General features: G+C 36.2%; 1 protein-coding gene across 4 annotated transcripts in view; it reads right to left on the bottom strand.

Moving 5' to 3' along the window:
- The window catches only part of SNTG2 (syntrophin gamma 2), a 285480-nt gene that overhangs the window by 108940 nt on the left and 163523 nt on the right, over positions 1-13017 (bottom strand). For all 4 annotated transcript variants that reach the window (XM_068678487.1, XM_068678488.1, XM_068678485.1 and 1 more), the window contains one exon: positions 2331-2418. In XM_068678487.1, coding sequence (XP_068534588.1) covers positions 2331-2418 — 88 coding nt within the window. The remainder of the gene's footprint in view (positions 1-2330; positions 2419-13017) is intronic.

Genomic DNA, 13017 nt, shown 5'->3' with positions numbered 1-13017 from the left:
AGCCTGGATATATATACATGTGTATGTATATATATATATATATATATATATTACACCTTAAAAGTCTTAAACTTAGTAGACCTGGAAAAGTCTATTTTAAAGTTCATCAACAGTTTTATCTTTTTAATGTATTTCAGTCAGTGAATTACACTGAACCTCTAAACAACAAACAAAAACCTCAAAATGAGCATATCAACGTAAGGCAGTCAGAAAGACTTTATCCTCTAAAACACTACAATTTTTCTTACGATTAACATTGCTGAATGATACTGGAGATGTCCTGTATAAAAAAATAAACAAGCTCATTCATCTGACTTGCTAAATTTGTCATAGACAGCCTCCAATAGACAAAAAGACTATTCTAGAACAACCACCAAATTAAAGTAAAAAGAAACAGAGGCTTTGTAGCCTTTGGATATTCTGATAATTTGGTATAACCACCAAAATCAAAAAATTCTTAAGAGAGCCTGATTTACCACAAAATGCCCCGAAGACTCTTCCCAGCAGGAGTTCATATCTTATCTAAAATGGTAAACATCTTATGTCTTGCTCAGCTCTGGGATGGGTAATGGACTTAGTCCTAGAGAATCCTCAATGTTGGTACCCACGGGCTGTAGCTGTAATGTTCTGTAGCAGGCTAAGAAATAACACTCATATCCACTTTTAACCTCCTGACACAGCTCCAAAAAATGAAATTCCTTATTTTGGTTTCCAGAAACATGTATTTGTTTTCCTTCTAGCTGGAAGACACCTCGGAGCAGATCACAGGTCATGGGATGTGGAATCATCCCATGGGGGGCAGACAATGCAACGAGTAGACAGTTACTGATCATGCAATGCAGCTCCAAGAAGATGATACCTGACTGGTGGACTATCCTCAGCCCATCACTCCTTAGCTGGCCCACTCTCATTCTGCAGAGGACTCTGAATCACAGTGTCCAGACTCCACAGGGGTGTGCCCTCAAAGGCACACAGCTGTACACCCTGAAGAAGCTAAGTCAGGTGCTCCTGGAGTATGTCAAAACCTATACTAGTTGTTCACAATCCCTGAAAGAGTGAAGAAACCAGCAAATGTGGTGAGAATTGCAGGCACAACTGTTGTGACATCTTGTGTCTTTAGTACCCACAGTGTGAGACAGTGTAGGGAAGGAGGAGCTATGAAAAGGAAGCAAGGGAGGCAGATGCTGTTCCTGATTATGTGCTTATAAGAAATAGTAATAACACTGGTTAATGGGAAGAGACAGTACAGTTGCATTTGAAGTGAACACACCATAATACTAAAACTGCTAGGGTAGCAGCTGGTCTGACTGAATCCTTGGAGGTAGGGGACCATGTGCGTGAATCTTTTGGGATGCCAGGAAAGCCTCAGATACTTCAGATTTATGTATATATGCACTTTAATCTTGCCTGCAGTGTGAGTTGGGAGGCATGTAGTTGTATAGTAGAATTGATACTTAGGTTGTTATATTTGTCACTAATTCTTGTTCCTGGACCTGCATGCACTCCCATGTGAAGGTGGCAGTTGTCTCACACAGGATGTGTACTGAGTATAGGTGGCAAGGCAGTGGGGCTCCAGGTGTGGACTCTGTGAGAAAAAGCTAGGGGCCGCGCCGTGATGGACAGAGCCAGCTCCAGCCAAAACAGACCCACCACTAGGCAAAGCTGGTGGCACCTCTGAAAAAGTGTGTTTAAGTAAGGGAAAAATTCTACACAACAGAGAGAGGAGTGAAGAAAAAGTGTGAGAAACAGCCCCATGAACACTGAGGTCAGAGAAAAAGGAGGAAGAGTATTTGCTAACCACAAGAACCAAAAATTTCCCTCATCTGTATTGTCCATAAACAATACAGTATCAGTAAACTACTCAGTTGTAACACCATAATTTTCTTCTTTGACAAAAAATGATCAAAATATCAAAGTAGTTTATAAACTATATACAATTAATGTTATCCATTTGCTCTGTTCTGTTCTGCTTTTTTTTATTTTTCTAAAAAGAACAACATACCTTTCAGAATGAATGCATGACTCAAATGTTTGTAAACTCTATTTTATTGCATTCAGTCAAAGCTTCTTTAGAAAAACTTCCAGCTATCACCTGTGACTGTACTGCAATTTAGTGGATTTTACACTTTTATTTTGAATAAACTATACAGACACAATCATGCAGTATGCATTAGATTCTTACAAGTTAATCAGAAGAGTACATAACTAATTTTTCGTTTCTTGCTGTAAAACACTCAAGGATTGAATTCTTATTTCTGTCAATGTCATATTATTATGAGAATACTTCAAATAGGAAAACAAATTACTCCTATCAGTTAATTTCCTCTTACCTAATGGGAGCTTTAAAAATGATGGAGCTTCCCTGAGGTACTGAACAGTGATGGTAACTTCATCGCCAGCATTTCGCAGTAGGTGTACCTGTCAGTGTACAAATAATAGCTACTTTAAACCATAGAACCACGAGTCATGGAAAGCATATTAGTTACAATGAAATCAGCATCTCTGTTGATCTGTAAGAAACTCAGCATGAATACTTCTGACTGGGAATGGAGAGTATCAAGCCACACCAAAAAAGGGTAAGAGTAGGCAGGACCAATGGAACAACCTGAAGAAATAACCTGGTGAGTAACTTGTTTTTATATAAGCTGAAGGTAACTTCTACAAACACATTTTATAAAATTGCCATAGAGTAGTAGGGATATTTGTGTTTTGTAAATACAACATATTAATTGTGTGTATGCACACATATATAGACACATCATATAAATATAAATTGAAAAACAACACATATTTCATATCTGATTTATATTTGGGTTGGTTCAGGTGTTACATTAGACACATTTTTTTGTTTCAAATATAGTTTTTGTGACTATCTTCATTATCTGTAAATATCTGCTAACCAGAAGAGAACACACATACATACTCATTATGCATATACACATGTATGCATACAGACATACATGTATTAAAACATTAGAATTTAACTGAAGGCATAACACACTACTACATAAGGAACTTTAAAAAAATGAGAGCTTCAAATAACATCTTTGATGGAACTTTGTTCCTTTTGCGGTCAGAGTTATTCCCTTGTTTCATATACTTGACACCCTGGAAATAGGTATTGCATTTGGTTGGTAAGTGGCCTGCATGTAAGGTTTGCAACCTTGGTCCCTTTGTCAGAAACAGATGCCAAGGTCTGTGGCTTCTCAGGTGAGCACAACCAGAGCTTGAATGCATCAAGCAGAAATGTAACAACAGCAAACAGTAACTCCTATAACCATACTGATCTAATGTGCTTGAAGGAAGCAGGTGCTTGTATTGCTTCAGACCTCAGCACACTGCCACACTGACTAACATCACAAGGTGCAGGATTACCACCAACAAATTAATCACAGTAGGGATTACTTACTTTATACCTTTTCTGATGTGTATCTATCTGTTTGGGCATATACGAGTATTTTGCAGGCTACTAATGGCTTTCTGGAATTACAATATTGTAAGGCTGTTTCCAGATGAGAAAGAAGAGAGGAGTAAACTCAGGACATTGCAATAGGCATCTGCAATAAAATCAATATTCTCAGCCTTTAACATCATACACCATATAATGTCATGTGGACAGATTTTTAAAAATGGAGAGTATCGATTTATTAGCAATATTATAGACAGTAGTATTATTCATTTTGTGATTTGCTCAATGGTTATGAAAGCTACAAATCTTTTCAGGCACATACAAAAATTTCTGAAAAGAGATAATACAGAGAAGTATAAGGAAAAATTAAATTTGAGGTAGATAGTTATGCAAGATATCTGTGATTGATTTATGTAAAAATAATTTTAGTTTATATTATAAGATATCAACATGAAAATAGAATGACTGAGAGAGTTCCAAGTCACTGGAGAATTAAGATTAAACAACAACAAAAACAACCCTAAATTTTGTTTTCTCTAGATTTCAGTTTCATTTTGTTTTGTTTAGTCTTATATTTTATGGTCTAACTCTCTTAGAATCATAGAATGGCCTGGGTTGGAAGGCAACACAAAGGTCATTTAGTTCCAACCCCCCTGCCATAGGCAGTGATGCCACCCACTGGATCAGGGCCTCATCCAACCTGGCCATCAACACCTCCAGGGATGGGGCAACCACAGCTTCTCTGGGCAGCCTGTGCCAGGGCCTCACCACCCTCTGAGTAAAAAATTTCCTCTTAACATCTAATCTAAATCTCAGCTCTTTTAGTTTAAAACCATTCCCACTCACCCTGACAGTACTCAACTGAGCAAAGAGTTGCTTCCCATCTTTTTTATAAGTCCCTTGACTACAACTTTTTGGTCATTTGCCTTCATAAGCTTCCACCCAGGTAATTTTCAAGTCTAGGACTTGTACTTCATGAATATTTCAGGTGTTTTATTTCTGAAACGTACTTCAAGATCAGACAATCATCATGAGAGTCACTTCCTTTTACTTTATGACTTTTGCTTCAGACTTTAAGCCTGTATTAAGTGTTTAGTCTTGTGTTTTCATCTATAGATGAGAAATATGATTGATTTCACTGAACTTCATATGTTTAAAGTATAAGTTTATTAACTAGGCTCTTTATTCAGAGATAAACACTCACAGGTGATGAATACTTTTTATTCTAAGATCTCTGCAGATTTCTAGGGAAAATATTGACAACCACTTTGGAATTGTATCTTAGCAAAGGGACCATATGGATGAACTCATTCTTCAAAGAGATGCTCCTTTTCAATTTTAATTGCTGATACAGTTTTGATCTATATTAAGACAGAACCCAATTCAAACAACCAAAACCACATCTAAATCTCTGAGCAATTCGAATATTAATGATCCTGTATGTTTGAAAGTTTAGAGTAAGCAATGGTAAGCACAAGGCACAAGAACTTAAAAAGAATGCATATCATCTATGAATTGTGCCATTGACTTTCCTTCCTGAATTAGGCATATAGGATTTACCTAAAGTGGGCATTAACAGTAAAAATGAGGCAACAAATATAACTTGGTTTCGCTAAAATATCAGTCATATTTTGCTCCACAGACTCTTGAGTGTAATTAGGTAAGTGAGATCTAGGAGCTCCTGTTTGTATTTTTTACATCCTCTCTGTTATGTTCTTGAGAAATAGATGTAAAAAAGAGAAGCATAATAAAACTTGGGTTGGTAAATGCACTTAACCGAGTTATGCAAATTCCACAAATTAGAGCCAGCATGAAAAGTAAGCATTTCCTTTGATGCCCTTTTTCTTTTGTACATATGAACACACAAGTACGTGTATACACACAAAGTCAGCTGCAGCCAGTCTACTTGATCAACCATAAAAAACAATCCAGTCACTTTTTAAATTCTCCTTCTACTGCTACAGAAAGGCAATAGTGCAACAGCTCATGTAACTTTAAAGTTAGATTTAAAGTTAAATTTTGCTAGATTTGTCTTGCTGGACTTACTGGACTTGTGCAAAAGCTTCAGTACCACAGAGAAATGCATTATTTAGTGACTTTCTGCACCATTAATGGCTTCTTGTGAGCACTGAAATTGAATCTTATTTTTGTTCTTAGTAAATGTGGCTCGATAATCCCATCTCTTCAGGCATTAACAATATAAAGTGGCTCCAGGAAAGTGTGATACGATACCATATTTCCTAAGGCATAGGTTTGGTAATTTTAAATGAAAACATTAATATTATGAGGTCTTTTCATATCATTTGAAATAAAAATCAAATTTAATTCTCTGCAACGGTTTTTAAGCTAATGTTTTGTTTTGTTCCATACACTAACTTCGATTGGATTTATCTTTGTAATATTTGATTAAGACCTTCTAAAAGTACACTAGGCAGTATGTTGATCATGCAGTCTTATAGAATCAAAGAATGGTATTTTCTTCCCCCTTGATAAATACCATAATGTGTAAACATTCTTTGAATCAATAAAGACGAAACACAGTTCTTGTGCTTTATTTTGAAAGTCTACTTCAAATTTTTTCTGTCCATTAGGTTGAAATTCTTCCTCGTTATTCCAAATATAAAGAGCTAAAAAGGTCAACATTTGGAGCTTTTCTTTAAAAACTGTTATAAATAATAGAGTGAGTTCTCTGTATCTATTTTATTTGGTTTATGTTTCTTCCCAATAGATATTTCAGCACAGTATTGTGACTACATTATAAATTTGTGATTTTTGAAATTATCTATTGGATTTTACAAAATACTGTTGTTTCTATACTGAGTGTAAGTTAAACAGTGTTATAGGTACCACATAATGATAAGTAGAATGATATCACAAGACACAGGAACATTTTGTGACATGAACTTGCAGTTGACAAACTCTGACCTCCTGTTTCCCTTATACTAACTTTTTTAATGGTAATAGAGAATTCATTATCTGTTAACTTTATACTTGGACACTTAGGAAATATTTCTAATTAAGCTTTGTTGGTCAATGACTCAGAAATTCCATGATTCTATCAATACAGTGTGGCAAAAATTTGATTTTCTCTTATACATGCTTTGATCAAATATAAAAACATTCAGTCTAGTTGTGAAGGCTCCATAGCAATGTAGATTAGTGTACCTGGTGCAAAGTCATTAATTGGTGTGACAGGGCTAGAAAGAGAACATAAATTCTTTGCAGCTCCTAATGTGGATATTAATGCAGTTTGGGAAGACAAATTCATCAGCTGGAGAGTGGTAAGTAACTGCAGTCTAATTTAAACATATATAAGGCTATACCAACAGTTTCTTCAATTTTTAACACAAGTATTTTTCATGTGACAGTTCATATATACATACACAGAAAGATTTACACATATATGAAAAGTATATAAACGTGTGTACATAATTCTGTTTGTACTATGTGTTCGCATATGGTTCAATATGAGTCATACGGTTCAACAGACTATTCTATCACAGCTTCTGAACAAAACAAGCAAAACCTGTATAAGTATATATATGTATGTAGCTCAGCTATATGTGACAGAATGATAGTGAAAGTCTGTAAGGTAAGTACTATATTTTTAGCTCCCATTGAATTAATCAAGGATGTTTTCCAAAACAGAACTAGATTTTGGAATATTAATTTCTGATCTTGCTGGTGCATCCAAATATTATGTGATAACAGATCTGTATAAATACCCTAATATTACTTTCTAGGCAATGTTTGTATGAGTTGACATAGCTTTATGAATTTCTGAGCATTTTGTGCTAAGTAGCTTGTCTAAATCCATGAAACAAATATTATATCAATTTAATTTATTGAATTAAATTTAAACTATTGAGCTTCATCTCACTTAAAGGTAATGTAAACATTCTGAATCTTTAAATCAGACTAAATTTAAAAGAAAACATCCAGTTACTGAAGAATTTCAGAAGTATTTAAAAATAATGTCATAGTGGAATCTGGACTAAAATATTTGTGTATATATATATATGTATATGTATGTGTATTTGTATATATATTATTATTTTAATATAGATTAAATAAGAAATATCTATAAAATAGACTTTTTATTATATATAAAGAAATACACATTACACATATTTGTAATAGTGTGCAGATAAACTAACAGCAATCTTTTAACAGTAGGACATAATTTGCATAGCTACCTACCAAATTTGGCTCTTCAGAAGTAATACATCACGTTTGCAGATGTTACATGAAATAAGTAAAGTGTAATTTAAGTGTAGATTGAATTGGGGCAAGGGGCTGGGGGGGAGAGAGCAAAGGGAGCAAGAAGAGCAGGGAAGTGGAGCCCTGGAGGAAGGAAGATTCTGGCCACCAGCAAAAAAGACCTGAGCTTAAAAGGAAATGCAAGTCCTTTACATGGAACTTAATAGAGGTGTAGGTCTTTCCACTTTCTTTTTTTTTTTTCTTTTTTTCTTTCTTTAGTTTATTATTATTATTACTTTTCTTTCTCCTGTTTTATTTTTTTTCCTCTTCCTCTTGCTTTTTTATTTCCTTTTCTTCTTTTCTCTTTTTCTTCCTTCTTCCTTTTTCTCACTTCTGCTTTCACTTTCACTTTCTTTTACCCATTTCTACCCATCATCTACCTGGACTTGTGTAAAGCATCTTATATTTGTCCCAAAGCATGTTGGACACCACGCAGCATCCTTGTCTCCAAACTGGACAGACAAAGATTTGATGGACAGACTATTCAGTGGATAAGGAATTGGCTGAATGGCTGCATCTGGACAGTGGCAATCAACAGCTTAATGTTCAGGTGGAGATCAGTGACATGTGGTGTCCCTCAGGGTTTGTACTGGGCCTGGGACTGTTTAATATCTTTATTAATGACATAGACAGTGGGATCAAATGCACCCTCAGCAAATTTGAGGGTGATATCAAGCTGAGCGTTGCAGTCAGAACAGTGGAGGGAAGGGATGACATCCAGAGGGACCTGGACAGGTTTGAGAAGTAGGCCCTCATGAAGTTCAATAAGGCCAATCGCAAGGTCCTGCACCTGGCCTGGGGCTATCCCACACTTGAATACAGTCTGCACAATGAGTGGACTGAGAGCAGCCCTGCAGAGAAGGACTTGGGGGTACTGGTGGCTGAAAAGCTGAGTATAAGCCAGCAGTGCAAGCTTGCAGCTCAGAAAGCAAACCGTATCCTGAGCTGCATCCAAAAAAATGTAGCTAGCAGGTCAAAGGAGGTATTATTCCCCCTCTCCTGAGACCCCACCTGGAGTGCTGCACTGAACTCTGGGGCCCAGAGCATAAGAAAAGCATAGACCTTTTAGAGCAGGTCCAGAGGAGGGCCACAAAGATAATCACAGGGCTGGAGCACCTCTCCTGTGAAGAAAGGCTGAGAGAGCTATTTGTCCTAGAGAAGAGAATTCTATCGTTGTATGATTCCCTGCATGTTTGTTCTGGACCACTGTTCCCCAAGCTCTGTGATCTAATTGGACTCCCAATTATGTGGATTGGCCTCATCAAGCTATTGCTTCTCCCTTGCAGAGCTGTGTTTCTAACTTAATAAAGGCAAGATGCCATCATTCCTTCCATAGACTGATCACTGGTCACCAACTCCAAAAACAAAACATACTGTTCTGTGAGAAACTAAGTCATATTTACTACCACTTTAAAAATTTCTCATGTCTATTACCTACCTATCAAGGCAATGCAACATACGGAAATTTTCACAGATTTAAATTAACCCACCAATTCTCTTAGTTTATTCAATTGATACTTTTCTCTTACTTCCATCAACAAGTTCAGTAGATGTTTTGAACCACAAAGCTTCACTATTCATTTTAAAACATAATACTGCTCCTGTATGCTATAATTACTAGGAATTATAGAGAATAACAAGAAATTGTTATTATTTTGATGATTTTCTATATTGATTTATCTACTTAATCACACATTTCAGTCTGTTTCACTTCAAAACAATGCTTACACAAATGTCTGGGATATGAAAAACAATGCTACAAACTGTGGATTGGAAAATATATTCTAAGCTAAGTCAGCTGTTCCCTGAAGCAATGGAAGTTTAAATAAATTTGCTTAAGGCTAACTCTTAACTGAAGCCTAAAGACCCATCCCTCAGAAAGTAACACTGCTATCCTTCAATAACTCCAAGAATAACAGTGCACCACAGTGACTTCTCTCTGGAACTTCAGGTCTGTCTCAACTGTCATTAATGTGCTATGACTGAACAGAGTTCAAAGCCATGGAACTCATAATTTTACAAGAAGCAATATGTTTTATTGCTCAACTACTATTATGTATTACTTGTAAAAAGAAAAAAAGAAACCTCAAGAATAAAAAAAAAAAAATCACAATAGACAGAAATGGCCAAATAACCAGAAAACAAAACATAATTCTTAGATGGAAACTTAATCATATCATTACTGATATATACGGTATGTAAGAAACACAGTATCAAAGTGCCACTGTGTATCTGTTCTAACAGATACTCATATCTGACTGAGATTGGAAATGCATATATTTAACCAGAATCAAAATCTGTAGAAATACACAATTTCTCCTCTCCTTTGAAGACAGGCTGAGGGAGCTGGGGTTTAGCCTGGAGAAGAGAAGGCTCCTGGGAGACCTTACAGTGGCCTCCCAGTACCTACAGGAGGAATTGCTCAAGACCAGGTTGGATGGGGCTTTGACCAACCTGGTCTAGTGGGAGGTTTCTAGTGGGAGGCTTCCCATGGCATAGGGGTTGGAATTAGGTGGTCCTTAAGGTCCCTTCCAACCCAAACCATTCCATGATTCCATCGAATAGGAAAAACAAACAAACAAAAAACCTTCTGATTTCCTGATCCAGTTCTTTAATAGCTTTGATTCAATGAGTTAGCTTGTTTGCTATCTAAAGTGCATGAACAGACTCACATTCTATGAGCAAGTGTTTTGTCTGGTATCTACAAAAACGAACAAGTGCCAGAATCTAGCCACCATTCAGTGGCTAAACAAATGTGCTTGAAATACTAATGATATTCATGATATCTATTCACTTGTTTAGATCACGCTCCCATTAAAGTGAATGACTTTATGAAGAGAAACAATAGAATCACAGAATCATAGAACCACCTAGGTTGGGAAAGTCCTTCAGTATCACCAAGCCAGCCATCAACCTCCCCTCCCTAGCCCATCACTAAACCATGTCCCTTAGTGACACGTATATATGTCTCTTAAATACCTCCAGGGTGGGGACACCCCCATTCCCTGGGCAACTCGTTCCAATGCTTGTACTTATGTACAACTAAAAAGGCGATCTTTTCTAACCACAATACAAAATGAGTTTATTCATCTCACCTGTCGTCAGAAATACAGTAATTTTATTAATAAGTTGATTTTATGTGGGTGTAAGTACTTTGTATAACTTGCATTTTCCTTCCAATTTGAGGAAATTTTATCAAATGCTAAATAACTGAGCTTCTCTTATATAAACAGATTAAGTCTAATCTTTTACAAACACATTTATTTAATTAACCAATACAACATCACAAGAGTGTATACTAAGTCTTTTTTAACTTTCTGCTGAGTCCTCTTAATCAGCCTAGATTATATAGGGATCCATAGTTCTCTCTCTACCCTAATGAAAAGCTGAGGCTCATCCAATATAAGGTAGTGAATTAGTCAAAAGACTAATTTCTGTTTCAAAAGACTAAACAAAAGAACATTGCTTAGGTAGAAAAGGCTGGGCAAGGAAGTCAGAAAGGGGAAGGAAAGGATATTGCTTCAGAGAAACTATGTCAACTGTAACTGCAACCCACAGAAGTGACCAAAAATTAAAACACAAATTTAGATGTTGCACATTGAAAGGATCAAAGGAAGCAAGAGTGGAAAGGTTTTCCCAGCAATTGTCAGGAAAAACAAGGGACATTAACAGTCCTTATTTATTTATTTATGTATTTAAAAAAAAAAAAAAAGAAAGAAAGAAAGAGAGAGAGGTGATTTATTTTCCTATCAGCTTTTTAGAAGACACTCCAGATTTATTCATGGATGTTTTATACCCTTTTGTTCTTATTCTAACATTCTCCTTTAGCAATATTTGGTCTCCCTCCATGGTGCTCAGTTTCATGCAGGTAAAAAAAGAAGTGTGGAAAAAGAAGTGAAGTAGTGAGGAGCAATAAGTGTGGAGGGTGACCAGCACAGGGTTCTGACCTCCAGGGTCTTTGGTTGTCATTGCACAGCAGTCCAGGTGCTAAGGGTGCACAGAGGAGGTGCTGGCAACAATGCCAACAGCAGTGTGGATGCAGGTGTAGTTGGTGGTAGTCACCTTGTCTGCATTTGGGGAAAAGTAAAGGTTGGCTCATTGCACAAAGAGGGCAGGAACTCCTGCCCCAATCAGTCACACTGCTGGATGACCCTTTCTTTCTCTCCTTCTCCATACAAAAATGATACAGAGGAGATGGACTCAGTATAGCTATCCTGAGCACGTTATGTAGATTCTAAAATTGCCCTGTCTTGTACCAGTTCTCTTATTTCATATGCCTGAAAAACTCCTGGATGCCCCTTTCACTTCTTTTCTGTGGCAGAAACATTGGATAATCATAAATCAGGTAGAAAAATGGCTAATCTGACATGACCTACTTGTAAACCTGTATTGTTTGACCCAACCTCTATTTGTCTGGTATACTTTCCAAGCAGTGGATTAAGACCAAAATTATTTTGCATCTTATTAAAAGCAAGCTGCTTAAATCAAGCTTATCCCTATTCCATAAAAGACAGAATTTTGTTAAATATACTATATTTGCTTTCTCCTGGTACTTGTACAACTCTGATTAATTTGTTCAGTTTTGTAGAAGAATCTGCAATGTTATGTACCTTTTTTTTTCTGTATTCTAAGACAGGGACTCCCCTATTTTACCAATAATAAAATATGTAAATTGTGATCCCACTTCAAAGATATAAAGTCTGCTTTTATATTTTCATTCCTAACCAGCCATTAGTTATCCTGTGTCTCCTCCAGCATTTTTTTTTTTACTTTATAAAACAAAGTTACTTTCAGTTTCTGAACTGCACTTGTATTTTCCATGGTTTACACATTCCCATATAGTGATCCCATTTTTGATTATTTTATTTTATTATTGAAGAGGCACTTTGCAGATTAATTTGTTTTAAGTCTTTCCACATTTTTAAAATCAGAAGGAATAAAAAAGATATAGATGCCACAGTCAGGAACTAAATGAAAAACAAATGAACAAGCAAAAACTTTAAAACTTTTTACCTTTAGGAAGCATTGCTTTGAATAGTGGTTGTCCTGCCACACTCTCTGTGTGCTTTATCTAAGAAGTGCTACATTTTGTGCCCACAGTATAAAAAGCTTTTAAATTCTACCTATTGCTCCTTTGTGGCAGGTAGCTGATTTTTTCTATAGGTTTTAATTATAGTAATTCTGCTTTTGTGCTCAAAGAATATGTGCACTGTAAATGCTCATAATGCCAGAGAACTCACTGCTTTTCTAACCCAGGGAATTAATGATTGTGAAATAGATAGGGGTAAAGTAAGATAGGGGTATTGAAACCTAGAACTCCTTAATTGTGGATGCTTTCTTAACATGCT

The sequence above is a fragment of the Anas acuta genome, chromosome 3 (genome assembly GCF_963932015.1).
Source record: "Anas acuta chromosome 3, bAnaAcu1.1, whole genome shotgun sequence".
Lineage (NCBI taxonomy): Eukaryota > Metazoa > Chordata > Aves > Anseriformes > Anatidae > Anas > Anas acuta.
This window is presented reverse-complemented; position numbering and strand designations above follow the sequence as displayed.